We start from the raw sequence: 18668 nt of genomic DNA on the forward strand, positions 1-18668 counted from the left end.
CTTTCCTTTGCTTCTGATTGTAGTGGATAGGCCACGGTTAGCTGGTTGTTACTTCATTTACATTGTATTACATACACTATTCTGGAGTAAATCATCTCAAGGATTTTTTCCAACTCTTTATAATGTCTAGTTATTCTACACTGAAGCAGAGGACTACAGTAGGTTGATGAAATAACTAGTGTGGTGGGAAACCTGACTGAGAAACAAGAAACTGGCTTGAAGTTTATACATTTAATATGGAGCCGGGTCGCATTAAAACAAAAACAAATGTTTGAATCAGTATTTTAGGTGGAGAAGGCATATATTTTGCTTTGATTTTTTCTTCTTTAAAACTTTTTTATTGAAGCAACAGCGGTTTACAATATTTTATTGGTTACAGGTGTACTGCATCATAATTTGAGGTCTGCATAAATTGCAACCCGTTCACCTCCAAAAATACAATTTCTGTCCATCACCCTACAATTGACCTTTTTTTACCCTGTTTTTCCTGTCCTCTTCCCTTCTGATAATCACCATTTTTTGTCTACATTCACTTACTTAGTCAGGTTCTCATCTGGAAAACTTACATGTCATTACTCATTAATCTTGTAATTATTTGTTTTTAAAGCACCTGCTTCACTTGATTTTCTGACTGCCTTCACTCGTCCCATGAGACCGCCCATGAAAGAAACAAGAATTGAATTAGATCTAGGGAGTCTTTCAAAATGCGCTATCACCAAGAATTTTATTTTTTTTATAGTAAATGGTTGCTCTCAGGTTTTAATACAATAGTTGTTGTAGCAGTTAGGCAAAGGGAGACTTCCTTCTGCTTTCCACCGCATCTTGCTGATGCAGTTCAGTGAGTCTGAGGAGGCCATGCCCACCTTCACTGTGCTCTGCTGCCCTCCACTTTCCTGCAGCTCCCACCTTTGTGCTGTGCTCTTCCCTAACTGAGGAAGGGAATCAAGCTTTGAGGAACAGAGCACAGTTCTCAAAGCTCCTCCTGATTCCCATGCACAATGTGCCTTCTTACCATCAATCTGGACTACTCTTTCTACTTGCATTTGACTCACATTCTAATATGATTATACCACCCTGGTCACCCTCAGCCCCTGGTATCCTGTGTCTTGCACTCTAATTAGAGTTTACTCAGTTAGGGATAGAGATGTGAGGAGAAAAAAGGCCCAGAGTACACCTGTGGTGGCTAGTTTTCAAATAGACTAGTAAGTGCAAGAAGATAATAAATCATTATTTTATGGCACTAATTTTGGGAGTGGTTTTTTGTGCACCATTAAATAAGCAAAACACCACTTCATAGGCATAAACCATCACAAACCATCAATGATTAGGAAGTCTGCCACACAGTAATCCCAGTTATACACCTGAATTGGAAATCCTTGGGTGATTTACTCTTTGAGTCTCAGCTTCCTCATATATAAAGTGGTGAGGAGCTCACTCTCCAGAGTTCTTAGAAGAGTGGAATGGAAGAACAAATATAAATGCCAGGCATACATAATGTCCGATTAAATTAATCATCAGTTTTTATCATTGAAATAGAATGTATAAATAAAAAAATTTCACTGATGACATAGTATGTGTTTTTATACCTTCATATCAACTCCATCCATTTACCAAGTTACAAAACTGGAGTTAAAGTTTACTTTAAAAGCCTAAAAATGATGAGAAGTAAAAGGAAGAATAAGGCTGAAAAAATAGTTCTCAGCCCAGTTACTTCCCCATGAATAATCCCAAATTTACTTTAGCAATTTTAGGATAAAGTAATTCCAATTTCAGGAATTGGTCAAGCTGTCATATCTGCTTTACAAGAGTTATGGATCATCTCTATGAGCAATCAGCGAGGAAGAGAGGATGCATTAAATCCCAGATAACATAAGAAGTGTTTCATGAAAGCATGAGATCCAAAGGTGGTGTCAAGGTTTAAGGAAACCACAAGAGAGAAAGATCAATCTGAGCATACAGCAAATTGTTACCACCCCAAAGCCTGTAGGACCTGGAGAGGGAGCAGCTTCCTGAACATAGAAGAGAACATCAAGTGGCCAGGATACCTTCATTTGATAAAGGGCACCAAGGTAAGCACTGCCCCCCACCAGGAAGTGAGGGAACTAAGTGCCATGAATTCCTCTCGGTCATTCCTTTGATCTACCAGGGGTCCCTGGGGTTGAACCTAATGGAGCTGGGAGAAAACTGTTGTAGTTCACATGCGCTCACACACACACACCCCCCACATCACCTTTCTAGGGCAAGGGAGCAGGGTGGAAAAGAGTGAAAGAGAATGCATACGGACCTTTGAAAGATAACCAATCATGGATACACTGGGGACAAAAGAGTTAAGAGTAAACCAATGGATCTTATTGAAATACTTGTATTTTCATAGCCTTAATACAATTTTGCAGCAACTTGGACCAAAGCAACACAGGCAAGTTTCTGTTTTGATCCAGTAAGAGAGACTTTGTGAAGGGGGGCATGAAGGGAAGCACTGTCTTGCTTCTTTCCATGCCTTTACTCTAAGCCATAAAAGCAATCAAGAGCATCACTCTTTCCACTAATGACCTTCGTCCCTTCAGGATGGAGGTCACGTAAGTGTTGCAGTAAGCAAACAACGGTTTATCCACCAACAGCTGAAACAAGTGTGTGTTGACCTCTGGCATCCAATCGCCCCCAGCTCTGCATTTCCTCCTCTCTCTCTGGAATATGATGCCATCTGCTCCAAATCCTTTATGTTGCCTCTTCTGATCATCTGTTCTGAGCCTTTATTTGCCTCTCTGTAATTTTTTAACCTCTGACTTCAAACTTGCTTACTGATCTGATAATCTAAGACCCATTTACTGTATTTGGCTGACTACCCATTGCCACGCAGGTGAGGGTTTGAGAAAACATTCCACATGCCAAGAGCCTCTGGTAATTTCTAATACCCATCAACCATCTTCCCATGGGCATTAAGCAGAGGTGATTAGCACAGGCATGGCATTATGCTTGAAAGCTGAAAGGCAAACTAAGTCATGTTTCTATGTATCCACTTGAGAGTTAAACTGGCCTGCCAGACAAAAAAGTCAGGAGAGGGCAAGAGAAGCAATTCGTGTGAGGAGAGAACTAGGACTGATCTGCAATGTGGATGTGAGTGAGAGTTTGGATCACAATTTACTTTCTTTGGATGTGAGAAAATGTAACATTTCAAGCAGAGCAAACTATAATGAAAGACAGGTTTGGGTTGGGTTTGATCTTTTTCTGATTTGTCAAAATCTGAAAGCCAGAAAACCATCCAAAGGGGAAGAGAAGAAACACATGTATGATGGTTGAGACCATGAAGTGCCTCCTGAATTATAGGTAGCTGTGAGCTAGTCTTGTGTTCTGAGAAAAACATGGCTCTGTGAGCTCCTGAGGTGTGTGGGAAGCTAAATTCTGTGCTGGGAGGCAATGGGCTGTTTCACAGTCTCGTTAGAGAAGACACACCTTTAAATTCCAAACCATTTTACAAAGTGCAGTGGATAAATAAATATTAAGATTTTAAGATTTACAGATGAAAGGGACTGGGCAAGTATAAAATTTTTTAATTGGCAGCATAAGTATTACAGGTGTCTATTATATATATAATACAGTGGCAGTAAAGTTACTGTGCCTCGCAGTAGGATAGACACACCTTGTTAATGGATTCATCATTCTACCTGTATTGACCTGTTAAGAATTGGAAATGAATACAATCTAAACACAACAGCTGTCATGTTAGAGTGGTTCTGCTGATTGTTTCTCTGTAGAATGTCCATTGTCTAAAGAGTGATGCTGTCTCTAATTTGAAACAAAGGGAGCACTTGAAGCATGTGCTCCAACCCCCTCTAGTTAATTTTCCTCAAACATTAGGACCTAGGAAAGAAATGAATTGATCAAGATATTTGTGAAGATGAGTGTGCACAACCAGGGAGCAGCATTTTCCAGTAAATCAAACTAACCCAAACCTGAGGTAAGATGGTATTTCTGGGGAGGGTCCCACATGGTGCACAGACCTTTCCTGCCGCCCGCTGCTCCCCTCAGCAGTGTATTTCGTCAGCCTGTCTGTTCTGTTCCTCGGGCTGGCTCTGGTGAATTCTCTCACCCTCCCATGCTTCTGACTGTACCCCAGTGCTTGTATAAATAAATAAATAAATAAATCTTAGGAAAAAAAAAAAAGATGGTATTTTCCCAGAAAATCTTCCTGAATCCACCTGCACCCTCCCACCTGCACCATATTCATCACACTGCATGGTCCCTGGCGAATTTCACTCTGGGCTCAGAAGAGTAACTATCATTTTGATGTGTGCATTAATGTTTAACGCTAGGATGACCCTCATCTGACATATTGTCCAAAAGTCAATGTGATTTCTTCAGTGTTGATACAGCCCTCTTAATAACTGCTGTCCAAATCACTCAAATAATTAATTCTTTAAAAAATTACCTTATTGTATTGCATGTTACAAAGCTCTGTCATAGAAAAGTTTTGTTAGAAATCAATGGAGGCCTCCCTGATGGCACAGCGGGTTGAGCTCAGCGCTGTCCTCAGCCTCTGCAGCGCGGTTTCAATTCCCTGCCGGCCAGGGAGATTCTCACATGGCGCGGCAGACCTCTCCTGTCTAGCCCGCTGCTCCCCTCAGCAGTGTATTTTGGTCCATCTTTCTGTTCTGTTCCCTGCTCTGTCTCTGGTGAATTCTCTCACCCTCCCACTCCTGGCCTGTACCCCAGTGCTTGTATAAATAAATAAATCTTAAAAAAAAAAAAAAACTAACATTACAAAAAAAAAAAAGAAATCAATGGAACTAAATTGTTTTTAGTACAGATGAGTGGATTAGGATGGTGTGGTTTATACGCATATGGATTACCACTTAGCTGTAAAAAAAAATGAACTGTTGCCATTTGTGACAACACGGTTGGCACTGGAGGGGTTACGCTAAGTGAAATATCCTGAAGGTGAAAGACAAACATGTGGAACATAGAGAAACAAAACAAAGGGTCATATAAAACCAAATTAATAACAAATCCTAGAAATTCAACTGCAGAATTGAGGCTACCATAGCGGGAGAGGGAAGCAGGAGAGCAGAGAGGGGAGGAGGCACAATGGACTATGGTGAAGGACTATGGGTGCCTTGATGGGGGGTGTGGTGGTAATGCCCTCCTGAAGCGTGTGATCCTTTACCTTTAAATCATATATAGTGGTTGTAAACCTATGTTGCCTCAATAAAAATAAAATTGTCCCGTTGGTGTTGTTGGGGCCAGTTTCTGGTGATGAGCTGTCCTTGCTCCTGGAGCAAGTAATGATTGCCTGTACCAGGGTTATGGCCACTGCATACCAACAGTCTTTATTAAAAAGCTGGTCACTACACAGAAGCATTAAGTAGTACAATACCAGGTCACAAATTACATGTTATGTTCTAGGTGGGATTACTACTTTGCTCATGAGAGGAAGAGAGACCTGGCTCACTGGCATCGAAAGTGGAAGTTACAGCCCACGCCCTAACAAGCTGTATCAATCGAGGTTGTACTATTAGTAAAGGTGCTTTCTCTCCCTCACATCAGCATTAAAAGGTGGGCTGGGAATGTGCATTTTCTCATGAGAACCAGTAAACCATTGATCATGGCTTTTATCTTTTCCATTTTTTCTTAACATTATCTGCAGCAATGGAAGGAGGCCATCCACAGGCTTTTAGAGAAATAATTGGTGACTACTGTTTTAGGTGCTTCTAATGGTAAACTGGGGTTCACCCTAACTCTGTTGGAGAACAGTTTTGTAAGAAGGGCTGTGTGCCACATTCTACTCAGTATGACAGCGTTGTGAAATGGTATAAAGTACAGAACAAGTGGGCAATTTTCCTTAAACATTGCATGTCTTAATTTTTTTTTTAAGTAGAGATTTTTTTATATAGAGAGAAATATTGTATTTCATGGAATCTAATACAACACTCATTATAAGACACCATTACTTTATGAACCATTAAGAAAAAAATCAGGGCCTCCCCGGTGGCGCAGCAGTTGAGTGCTGGGTTGCAAAGATGCCCACAGCCTCTGCAGCACCGGTTCGATCCCCGGCTGCTCCCTGGCCACCGGAGGAGGGTCCCACATGGCGCGCAGACCTCTCCTGCCGCCCGCTGCTCCCCTCAGCAGTGTACCTAGGTCCTTCTGCCTGCTCTGCTCCCCACTCTGGCTCTGGGGAATTCTCTCACCCTCCCGCGCTTCTGACTGTACCCAGTGCTTGTATAAATAATAAATAAATAAATAAATCTTTAAAAAAAAAAGAAAAATATCATGTTGTACCCAGATGGGAAATAATTCCATTACAACGCCAAAATTAAAAGTTCTGATCAAATTTGCGGGTATAAAAGCAATGAAAACCATTTCATGGCAGAATCTTACAATGATTGTAAAGTGCCTTTTCCAAAATGTATTGATTACAGTTGTTAAAACGTGACAACATGCGTGTTTTAGCATCCATGAAATATGGTAATATCTACTTGTCAGACTAGTGGGTTTATACATGGGAAGCTCTTAGAAGAATGACCAGCCTATGCTACATACTCAAGAAATGATGGTTACTAATGTTGTTATTTCTATTATTATCAGTAGAAGAATAATAACAACTTTCATGAGGGCTGAAGTTCAGTAGTTCTTTAAGAAAAATAAGGAGGAATAATTTTAACTATGACAGTAGAATGACAAGGCAAAGGTTGAGAAGAAGGAAAATAACATTTCAGCATAGACTTCGCACAGTTTGGTGGCATGTTTAATTCTGTACATGGATGACTCAGGCACATATGATGCTGGCTGAAAGCTGCAGTAAGTTCTGGTGTTAACTTTCAACTCATTATGGGATGACAAGGCCCCTAGAGGAGTGACTAAGCCTAGCTAAGCTCTTAACCTTGATCAAATCCTCTTATTTGTGAATAAAACCCTCTCAGTATTCTTCTGGGAGAAAAACTTGCTGGTCCATGTCATCCCTTCAGCAAAATCAAAAATCATATAATGATGTGGTGAATTCTTTGACTGTGGTGCTTCAAAGTCAAAAATGAAACAAATATTTTCTGCCTCATCTCCATACACTTCACCAACTTTATCTATTGCTCTATGCACAAACACATTCCATGAGGAATGGACCATTTTCTGCTGCTGCAATTGATTTGTCAGACTATCTATCATGGTACAAATGATTTTGAAGATCTGCTTGTTTGTTTTATTTTTTAAAGATTTATTTACTTACACATATAAGAGCTGGGGTACAGGCCAGAAGTGTGGGGGGTGAGAGGATTCACCAGAGACAGAGTGGGGAACAGAACAGGCAGACTGACCAAAGTACACTGCTGAGGGGAGCAGCAGTCAAGTCAGGAGAGGTCTGCTCCACCATGTGGGTATCTCCCTGGCAGGGGATCGAACTGGTGATGCAGTGGCTGTGGACAGCTCCATAGGATGGGTCTCAATCCTCTGCACCACCAGGGAGGCCCTCTGCTTGCTTTAAAAGGAAGAACCAATTATCTTCAAATGTGAGTCTTCTCCCAACCTCACTTTCTTCTCTTCCCCCTTCCTCTCCTATTCCTCCTACCCCTTCCACTTCCCTCTTCCCCATCTCCTTCTTGGAGGAGACTTGTTTTCTATTTTTCCATTAGAAAATACTTGTTCAACTCCAACAACCCAAACTAAAAGCTGTTGTCTTTAAAAAAAAAAAATCCTTATTCCCTAGGGCATTTTTTTATTTATGTTGTCTGGCCCACATGTGGATTATATAATCTGTTATTGGAAACTTGTTTCTGTGGCCTAATTTACCATATGCTATTATATTGAACTAGACTTCACTGTTAGAGCTAAAAACCAAGAGAACAGAAATAGTTTCCCCTTGTAATTAGCAATTTTTCTGCCAGGAATGGCTTTGGATTGTGTTTCTCTATCAGTGCTCAGGTGACTAGCAGTTTACTCCTATTCTAGTAGATATTAAACATGACACTCTACTCTTTCTTGGCTCAATAAATTAAAATTTAATAGGAAAGAATCATTTCTATGGCTTCCTATCATTTGAACATACTAAATGGTGGATTTTTGCATCCTGATCAACACAGTAAGCAGTATCAAGTTTCAGACTTATAATTAAATTTGCTACAGTTGTATTTATAAAGTAACTCCTTTAACCATCAAAAGAATGCAATGTCTAAATGGAGTTCTTGAATTGCTGTAATTATGCCTAAACAGATTCAGTGATCCGTGATGCAGTACTGCCCCGAAGCAAGTGAAGAAACATGTCAAGAAGTACTTTAAGCAAGTCTAACAGAAAAGATTTGAGGTTGAGATTTGGGGAGTTTTGACTGTGAAAATATCAAAATTTCAGAGACAAATTCTTTCCAAACAACTCTTTCATAGTAGTTTGCATAACAGTCAATTAAACTTCCAAAAAGCACATTCTTTTCCCTTTGAAAGCTTTGCAGTATGGTAGAATACTTAACAGGGAGAAAATACAAAATCAAAGCCAATTTATCTAACTGGGGAAAAAGCCTACATTTGTTACTCAAATTATTTCTAAAGTTTTCTTCCTTCTGACATTATTGGAATACAAAAACAGGGAGTGGCTAAGGTGTTGGGGAACCACTTTCAATTGGCCTTAGAAAATATTTAACAGGAACCCATGAAGTAAACTCAGGGAAATTGCTAAACAATGTAAAAAGCAGCAAGAAAACAATGGTCAAAGAGATTTGATGTTTTGGAAGGCTTGCCAAGTTGACAATAATCCACAGTAAGGGTGACCTTCACAGTTTTGAGGTTTAAAAAGAAAGGATGGGGAGATAATTAGTTGCAGGAGGGAGGTACAGAGATTGAAAGTAATCACTTTCCTTGGCTTTGATCCCATCCCCTACAGCAGTAAAGGAACAGAAGGCCAAGTGAGGTGAAAGTTTCTAGAAAATGACAGTATTCAGAGACCTGGGAAATGCATCCCCACTATTGTAATAGAGCCTTGGTGATGATGCTGCCTTCCAAATCCCAATGAAATTCTGACTCACTGCCCCAATGAAAGAAAAACCTTTCAAGATAGACTATACCTTAGATATTAGTCGTTCAGCCTATAATTTTGAAGTGTTGCCTCTCCATAAGTGCTGTACCATTGTGATTTCTTAGCAATACCAAAGAAAATTATGGTATAAAGATTTTAAAGAAAGCATTCGGGTTCAAAGGTTTTGAGAAAGTAGAGTTTAGGGGGTTTATACCAAATCAATGGCAATGAAAGTGAATATGATAATACCTAATATAGAAAATACCAAAATACCTTAATATATATTAAGATAATACTCTGTGCCTAGCACAGTTCTCAACTTTTTCCTTGTGTTAACTAACTTAACTCCCACAATAACGCTAGAGATAGATACTTTACTTCTTCCCACTTTACCAACAAGAAAATGGAGACATAGAAAGACTAAATAATTTGATATGTGATAGAACCAAGGTTCACTCTTGCTCCAGAATCTGCATTGTCAGCCATGAAAGTCTTCTGATGTTTGTCTTGCTTGTACACATACATATTCTATGCACAAGCATATTTTTAATTCTAAAGGGATTCTCTCTGACTGTTTTTATTCCTTAGGAAAATTTGTATATATATATATATATTATTCATTGGTTTTCTTGTGAATTCTTGTGAAACTTGGCCATTGAGATGTTAACTGAAATGATGGAATCAATTCTTTAGAATAGAAATTAATGTCTAATTTGGCAACTGCTACTTTGACTAGGTCTCAATGACTTCAAATCAATTGAAATTTCTGACGATAGTAATACTCCACATTTGCCTTGGATAGCAAGCTTGCTTCTTTATTTATCAAGTATCAGTATGAACAGTGTTTTCTACAGTGGAATGGGCCTGTCAGGGCATCATGTTATCGTGGGTTGACTGGGAAGATGTGATAACCCAGCTGTACCCACTCTGTAATGTTCATATCATTAAACAAAAACTACAAAATAGTGGCAATATTTTCTGAGCTCAATGATACTGAGTTATCCCATTCACTCACTGGTGTACAGAAACAGATTTTAAATTCTTGTTTATAATGGTCTTTTGGCAGTTGAAGTTTTGTAGATGTATAGCTAATATTTCGAGTGAGAATTATGAATTGGTAGATATTGGATAAAGGAACAAGGATTGAGAGGGAATGGAAAAGATAGGAAAGAGGACAAAACAGCATGATAGACCATAACTCTATAATTTATAACTCACAGAAATCACCTGTATAGAAGGAATTAGACATGAGGGTATATCTTCATTTCAGTGAAAATAAAAGTGCCTTTTTCTTAGTGTTTTTTGGTTTCTAGTTCTAAGGCAGTTTAATGTCTAGGGAATTTTTTTTGTTCTAAGTAAAATATAAAAGATGTAGATTTTCAATTCAATGTACATGGAGAAAGAAAAGATGATTTAAAAGTGAATTAAAGGGACCAGGAAAAAGAATAACTGTAAGAAAGAAAATATCAAAATCAACAAACAACTATGAACCAGAGACACTCTATGGGGGGTGGGGGGTGGAGAAAGGAGGGATTGGGGTCAAAATAAGGGGGTGGTAATTGTATGGGGAATATAAAAATAAAATTTAAATAAAAAAAGAAAGCTGGAAAAAATTGTAAGTAGGAAATGAATATGGATACTTTTTTTAAATATACGGATCAATACATTAAAAAAAAGTGAATTAAAGGAAATGATAAAATAACGGGGTGGTGTAAAATGGTCAGACTATGGCAATATTAAAGATAGAGCCAACCAGTATTGCAGGATGGATTGGATGACCTGGGGCGTGAGAAAAAGAGATGTTAAGAATAACTCCAATTTTTCCTTTTTACTTGAACAGTTGAAAAGAGGATTGTCATTTGTTGACATGGAGAAGATTTGGAAAGAAAAGTTTTTAGGGAGCGAGAAGACCAGAAGATAAGCTTTGGATATACAATATTGATAGTTGTCCATGTAGAGTTATGTCAAGTAGATAACTGGATATTACACAAAATTTAGTCTATGTACATCTTCAATTTTATTGTGCATCACAAAATTGTGCCTCACATGGTGCCTTTTCACATTTGATGTTGCAGTAGTAATACTTGTACTGAACTTTTCATAATGATTAACTCTATCTGACTATCTGATTAACTCTATGCACTATCTGATGTCTCATTTTGACAAAAACTTAATTTTTTAAGTGTCATCTTTAACAAAAACGATACCCTTGGACTAAGTCATCTGGATCCCGTATATGCTTTACAAGCTCTGCATATTCATAACCTACTGGCTGGTGATACTGTTGCCACATTTACCCAAACCAGAGCAGTCAATAAATGGAATATTCTACATACTTACACCCTCATAAGAAAAGTGAGTAGAGGCTTATTTATTTATTTTTTTTTGAGGAGATGTAAATTTCTGTAGTCAGTGTTGCATAGATTTGATGAGGCTAATCTTGTTTTGGCTTCTAAAGATGATCAAAGTCTTGCAAATGTAAACTAATTGGAGACAGTGGAGGTGCTGGGTTTTGATTATAAACACAAACTTTGGTTTATGTTTATGGTTTACTTTGCGGTATTAACTTACTGAAAAAAAGAATAACCATGAACAGCTATGTTCCCTATCCCCCATTTCTTGTGTCTCCTGTCTGTTTCCCTCCCTGCTCTCTCTTAACCTCAGAGCCCTCAGAATGTTTGTTTATGTCCAGTAGTTTCTGAAAGTGTTTTTACATTGTGAATTATCTGCTATATGAATGGCCAATATTTGTTTTTATCATTTTTACTTTGCTGCATATAACTATTTTCCCAAATTCCCTCCATTTTGTTGAAAATGGCTGCACTTCATCCTTGTGGCTATATAATATTCCATGGTATGTATGAATCACATCTTTTTGATCCATTCATCCACTGAAGGAGATTTATGCTGCTTCCATGTCCTTGCAATTGTAAATAACACTGCTGTGAATATTTTAGAATATATGGTGAGGTTTTTTTTTGGTTGTTATTGATGGTTTCATATTCATGGATATATGCCCAAGGTTGGGATACCTGCATTATATAGTATTTCTATTTTTAATTTTTTTAACGTTTTTTTTTTTTAAGATTTATTTATTTATTATTTATACAAGCACTGGGTACAGTCAGAAGCGCGGGAGGGTGAGAGAATTCACCAGAGCCAGAGCGGGGAGCAGAGCAGGCAGAAGGACCGAAGTACACTGCTGAGGGGAGCAGCGGGCGGCAGGAGAGGTCTGCGCGCCATGTGGGACCCTCCTCCAGTGGCCGGGGAGCAGCCGGGGATCGAACCGGCGCTGAAGAGGCTGCGGGAAGCTTCGCAACCCAGCGCTCAACCGCTGCGCCACCGGGGAGGCCCTCTATTTTTAATTTTTTAAGGTAAATCCAGATTGCTTTCCACATGGTTTCACCAGTTCACATTCTCACCAGCAATGTAACAGGATTCCTTTTTCTCCATATCCTCTCCAGCACTTGTCGGGACCTTTTAGAGATGGGTCATTCTTATGCAACATTTTAATATGCATCTCACTTATTAGGAGTGATGATAAACATGTTTTCATATGTCTTTTGGCCTTCTGGATATCCTCTTTAGTGAACTGTCTGTTCATATCTGCTGCCCTGTTTTTTTTTTTTTTTTAATATAGAAATGCATTATACAAACTGTCAGGATACCATTTTCTTTAAAGATGTCTGGAATGTGAAGCCCAGTATAGGAGATTTTTAAAGTTGGCAGTTCTACTCATCTGCATTTCTGGAGCTTGTCAGTAAGCTTTGCAAAACTAGATAAACAGCAGTGACAGAGGTTAAATCTTCTCACGAATCACTGGAGTACATAATCAGCAATCAGGAGACCTGTGTCATAGTTCAGTTTCTATAATTAATTACTTTTTGTTACTAGGCAGATAATTTCACAGCTTTCCATCTTAGTTCTCTTACAATGAAATGGCTTCAAACAGATAGTTGTCATAACAACATTTTAAAAAGAGCTGAAAGTGAAAATATAAAGCTTCATTATTATAATATTAGAGATTATTTTTTTCTCTATTATTTTTCATGCATTTTTTGCCAACTCATGAAAGTTGAGGATAGGGAGAAAAGGGAAACTGATGAAAAGGGACCATTTCTTTATAGTGTCGTGAGAATTGCATTAGGACACAATCAGAAAAACATGAATTCTGACTTTAATAATTAAAATGATTACCAGGGCCTCCCCAGTGGCACAGCGGTTGAGCGCTTTGTTGCGAAGCTTCCCGCAGCCTCTGCAGCACTGGTTCGATCCCCGGCTGCTCCCCGGCCACTGGAGGAGGGTCCCGCTTGGCGCGCAGACCTCGCCTGCCGCCCGCTGCTCCCCTCAGCAGTGTACTTCGGTCCTCTGCCTGCTCTGCTCCCCGCTCTGGCTCTGGTAGATTCTCTCACCCTCCCGCGCTTCTGACTGTACCCAGTGCATGTATAAATAAATAAATAAAAATAAATAAATCTTTAAAAAATAAAAAAACAAAATGATTACCAAATAATTAGCATGTAATATGAGTGGTATCTAAATCATACATGACTTCAATTATTGTTAAAGCTTTTCTTCCATCAACTTTCCTCTCTTTTGCTGAGGTTTTGTTGGAATTATGCAAGAATAGAAGAAGAAAACAGAATTTTTTCAGTCCTATTTGTGGTTATAACTGGTATTTGTGCCAGTTTTATTTGTGGGCGGGTGACGATGTTGTATATAAAGTAGAGATGCCTTGAAATGGATGGTCTGGCTTGTATCCTACTATTTCCATCAATCTTCCCCTTCCTGTAGTTGGGTCTATTTTATCTGCATCTGTAAGTTTCAGTAAGCCCAGGTTCCCAAACCAAGTGGTTTCTATCTAGGCCAAAATAAGGAGTTTCAGGCCAGCAGTTTAATAGCCCAGCCATGTCCGTGTAGCAATTTTTTTCCTGTCCAGGACCCAGGACAAGTTTAGTCACTAAAGTCCTGCCTCATTTAAACATATCTGAGCCTTTGGACCAGTAGCATTGCCTGCTCCTTAATTAAACTCCTCAAGCGTAGAATTTTCTCCCCATGCTTCCAGACCCTGTATTTGGCACCTGACACCGGCTGCCATAATTTTCTGTGGGGCATTCGTTTAAAGTAAGTCTCAATATTACCACTGGGGACTGCAAACTCCTTACATCACCCCTTACTCTCCTCCTAGTGCAGCTTATTTCTCAACAGAAGTATCTCTTGGTTTACCAGTCGGTGTCTATGGACTTCTGCTTACTGTTTGCTCCAATCCCTTATTCTCCCCTTGCTCTGCACCTGCTCCTGGGACCTTAGGAATGAGCCCACCAAACAATAGATTTGTCTGATATCTGGGTTCTGAGTCCCCTGTACTGACACAATCTGAGCTAGGGTCAAAGACTCATCAGTACAGGGAACTCTATTAAAGATTTTCTTCCTTACACAAAACTTCTTAAAGATTTTCTCCTTAGACTATCCTTTGTGTCATGTGGAAAAGGAACAATGTTGTTAAATTTTTGATGTGCTAGCCAAGATCTTTATGACAGAAAGTAAGAAAACTCAATACTTAGACTCTGCCCATCAAAAAAACCTTGAAAAGATAATAAATAAATAAATAAATAAATAAAAACCCAGCCAATTTAAACAATGGCACATTCTCACCAAAGACTTATTTACTCCAGAAGGGCATAAGTTGTAATGGCTAATGAGCATGGCCACAGGCTTTGGTAGAGTGAGAGATGATAAGAGGAAACTAGTTAAAAACAATAATTCCGTAGCTACTAAATTAATGGGCCTTCCTCCTATAAAAAGAAAAGAGGCAGAAGCATGAATTTGATGGCCCTCAAATTACCAAATGCTTAAGTAAACTTTAACACGATAATTATGGCCTACTCATGGGAATTAATCCTTTGATTAAATGGATTGAAAGAGTGAGTGTACTTACCTGCCACAGTAATAAATCTGGAAGGGGCCGATTTTGAAGGTAAGCATAAATGGAGCCATGTGTAGTATGAAAACCTGTGGAACTGTTGAGTAACGTGAATATATTTTTTATTTATTTGAATGTATTTTTAATACAGAATTATTTGTTTGCAAGATTAGTGGGTTAATAAAATCTAAGTAGAATCCAAAAGAAATACTCAATTTAATTTCTATCATAGGCAAAACAGTAAGAAAAATTCTTAATGAAAATGATATATGCAAATATTAGCCTATTTTAAATGAACACTTTTACTGCCCCCTGCTGTTAGTTTCTAGGAGAAAGATACTAAAATTACTGTAAGAACTGACTCAAGGTGAATTAGCTGAAAAAATTAATTGGAAAAAAACCCTACTTCCATGCTTCTAATGACAACACTTTTCAGTCAGTAGTTCTATTGCTTACTTCATGTTTGTGAGCAAAGACTCAAATCAAGAAACCCACTCCAGGAAAAGGTAATAGTGGATGTAGGGTGAGAGGTAAAGCTTGTGATTTGTAAAGTGCTAGGTTAATAAGAAAGTACCATTGTTGCCTTTTTTAGCCAATGATGTCTCATAGTTTGCAGATTTCATAATTTTGGATATACTTTTTTATACTTACACAATTAAGGTAAAATTAATCTTAATAGAAACAAAACTTTTGAAATAAATGAATGGTTTATTTTTTCTAGTATAATCCTGATTGAGATGTTCTTTTCATTTTGACATATGAAATTAAGAAATGAGAAATAATAAAAATAATAGGTAATATTAAGGCAGCAGTTACAGGTATATGACACTGGGTTTCAAGTGAGAACTTTTTTTTAACATATATTTCAGGTGCACAGTTTTATATTTCAATATATATATATATCTCACATAATTTTATTTTGAATAGTACTAAAGCCTATTATAAATGATCTTAATTCCATACACCTGCATCTACCTTCCTGTAAAACCCACTGAAAGCAACTCCTGGATTTATATAAAGAAAATCTATTCTTTTTTTTTCATCAGCACATGGAAAATTACTGAGGAAAGGGAAAAAAATGGGAAGAGAAACGTCTGCATAGACACAGAAGGGCAGGAAAGCTGCAGTTTTGAACAGACGTCTGCATAGACACACAGTCTTGAAAGACAAGAACTGCTAAAGAAAGTCTATTGTATCTTCTCCAAGGTACTGCTTTTTGCTCATATTTTATTTAGTCACCTTAAAATAGAATTAAGTAGATTATGTTGTAATTCTCATTCTGTAGACTGAGCCACAAAGTAATTTGATTAGGTGCACAGTTGTTAAAAAACACAAGGTATAAATCCTGCAGTGAAAAAGTGTTACAGCACACTCACCTACTTGTTATTATTATTGTTTTTTGCTGTGTTTTTGCTCCAGCAGCCAGAACCACCAGATGACCCACTCAGCAGGTCTGTAGCACCCCCAGTTTGGTTTCTCTTTATTTGTTGCTAACGTTCTTCCTTCTGTGGTTGCCTCACACAGAAGCATCTGAGTGAAATGTGCCCACTTACTCCATGTATTAGGCAAGATGATCTACTGGGACCTACGTTGTGCACCATACCTTTTGTCTCTGTTCTGACAGACAACTACTAGCTTTAGGAACTTTCAATCATTGGCAGCAACTTAAGTTCAAACAATGCACACACTTCTCAGACCACTTTAAACAAATCAGTTTTCCCTTTGTTTTTTTCTTTTTAAAGATTTATTTATTTATGCATACCAGAACTGGAGTACAGGCCAGAGGTGTGGGGAGGGAGGTGAGACAAGATTCAACAGAGACAGAGTGAGGAACAGAAAAGGCAGATTGACCAAAGTACACTGCTGAGGGGAGCAGCAGGCGAATCAGGAGAGGTCTGCTGCACCATGTGGGTTGCTCCCTGGCCAGCCAGGGATCCAACTCGTGCGGCGATATCTTCATAGGTTGTGTCTTAACCAGGGAGGCCCCAGTTTCCCCTTTGAAGTTCCCTGGGGCAGCTATTAACTGCAGAGCCCTATACAACAGCCCCTTTGTCCTCCCCTAAGTCAGGAGCACAGGGCCCATGACCACAGACAGACCTGCCAGTGCCACTGCAACCCCTCACACTTACAACTCTGACATGCCTTTTGCCTTGCAGATATTTGTAAACACTACTGCAGACCTCAGCAAGCAAACTATATAGAAGGAAATTTCTTTGCCTCCCAAAGTTAAAACCTCAAATCACAACAAGTCACTTGATAGTCAGCATTAAAATGTCTTACCTGACTCGAGGTGGTGGGTTTCCAGTGACTCTGCACTCCAAATAGACTCTACTTCCTTCTTCCACTTCTTGACTCCTCAGCTTCTGGATGAATCGAGGAGGTGAGAGAAGGTGGGATACATTCTGGGGTTGTGGGTTTGAGATGCTGTTGTCTGGAGCAGCCACCTCCTGGCTAGCCTGGTAGCCAGGCCTGGCCTCAGGGGGCTTGACCTCTGCTTCCATCTCCTGCTGGTCTTCCATGGGGCTCTGGCTGGCTGAGGCACTCATCAGGGCTGATGGCTGATTTTTGGGAGACAGGTACCCGCTATCGGGGGAAGAGGATTCTCCATTGGGGCTTCTGTTTCTGGGCTTTGCTGCTTCTCTAAAGATGGATGTCAGCTCCTCAATGATATTAGCTGTCTTGTCACACAGCTCGCTCTGGGGGCCTGCCTTCCCTGGAGAGGCTGACTTGGGCCTCATGTTTGCGTCAGGGGTTTTTGCACCATGTTTCTCAGTCTTTCGGAGGCTCCGGATATAACTGGGGCTGGCCAGCAGCGGGGACAGGGTGGCTTTCCTCTTCGAAACAGGTGAAGGGAGACTGTCTGTTGGTTCATGGGGCAGAGGCAGCCCCAGGCTTGGCCTGCTCTCTGGAGGCCCCTCTGTGGAGGCTGGCTCACCTGATATAGTCTCCAGACAGGAAGGATTTTCACAGAGGTTTCCAGGAGAGGTGTTGAAAATCTGCGAGATCTCCTTTTCAGAGTCACATTCTTCTGTCTCAGAGTTGACTATAGCCCTCCGGGCCAGGTCAAGACTCTTGTTTATCTCTTCCTGACTAAGAAAAGCAGATAGCTCCGGGAAGTCAGCAGTCTTGCTTTCTTCCTGCATGTCTGATAGGGAATCGTAGAAGGAATCATGGGAGGAAGTCTCTGACATATTTGAGTGGTCCTCATACACTCTGTCTGCTTTCAGCAGGAAGGCCGGAGGCACTGGAAACCAGCTTTTTCTTGTGCTCTGAAAATCAACATAGATGAAATTGCCATTAGTTGTAATGATGTGTGTGTGTGTGTGTGTGTGTGTTTTATTACAAAACTACAGTTCCAAAGTTAGGTGAAACATTAAGGAAAATAAATATACTTTTAAAAAAATTTTTTTTTTCTGTTCTATACATTGGAAGAAACAACAAGTATACATGTGCTTATCACTTTGACATTTGTCCTGCGAGGGGATATCAAATATCCTGCTCACCATCAGGGAATCATTCTAGAGGCCATGCCGCAGTCAGCTCTGTGGGTGTGGCAGGGCTCGCTGGCGTCTGCAGCCTCCCTACAGCACACCCGTGCCCCGGACATCCTTTTGATCCATGAGATTTCGTTACAATGCTAATGAGGAGGAAAGCAATCTTGACTCCTGGCTGGGTCCACCGACTGTGTGGAGGGTGCATGTCCTTCCCATGCCTGCGTGGGTTTTCTATGTGTTTCCTGCCACATTCTTTTTTTTTTTT

The 18668-nt window shown here is 39.6% G+C and overlaps 1 protein-coding gene across 2 annotated transcripts in view; it reads right to left on the reverse strand.

The window, feature by feature from the left end:
- PALLD (palladin, cytoskeletal associated protein) overlaps positions 1-18100 on the reverse strand; it is a gene marked incomplete at both ends in the record, with an annotated part of 341943 nt that extends 323843 nt beyond the window's left edge. For both annotated transcript variants that reach the window (XM_084232237.1, XM_084232236.1), the window contains one exon: positions 17190-18100. In XM_084232237.1, coding sequence (XP_084088363.1) covers positions 17190-18100 — 911 coding nt within the window. The remainder of the gene's footprint in view (positions 1-17189) is intronic.
- Between the last annotated feature and the right edge of the window lie 568 nt (positions 18101-18668).

The sequence above is a fragment of the Talpa europaea genome (genome assembly GCF_964194135.1).
Source record: "Talpa europaea genome assembly, chromosome: 4".
NCBI lineage: Eukaryota > Metazoa > Chordata > Mammalia > Eulipotyphla > Talpidae > Talpa > Talpa europaea.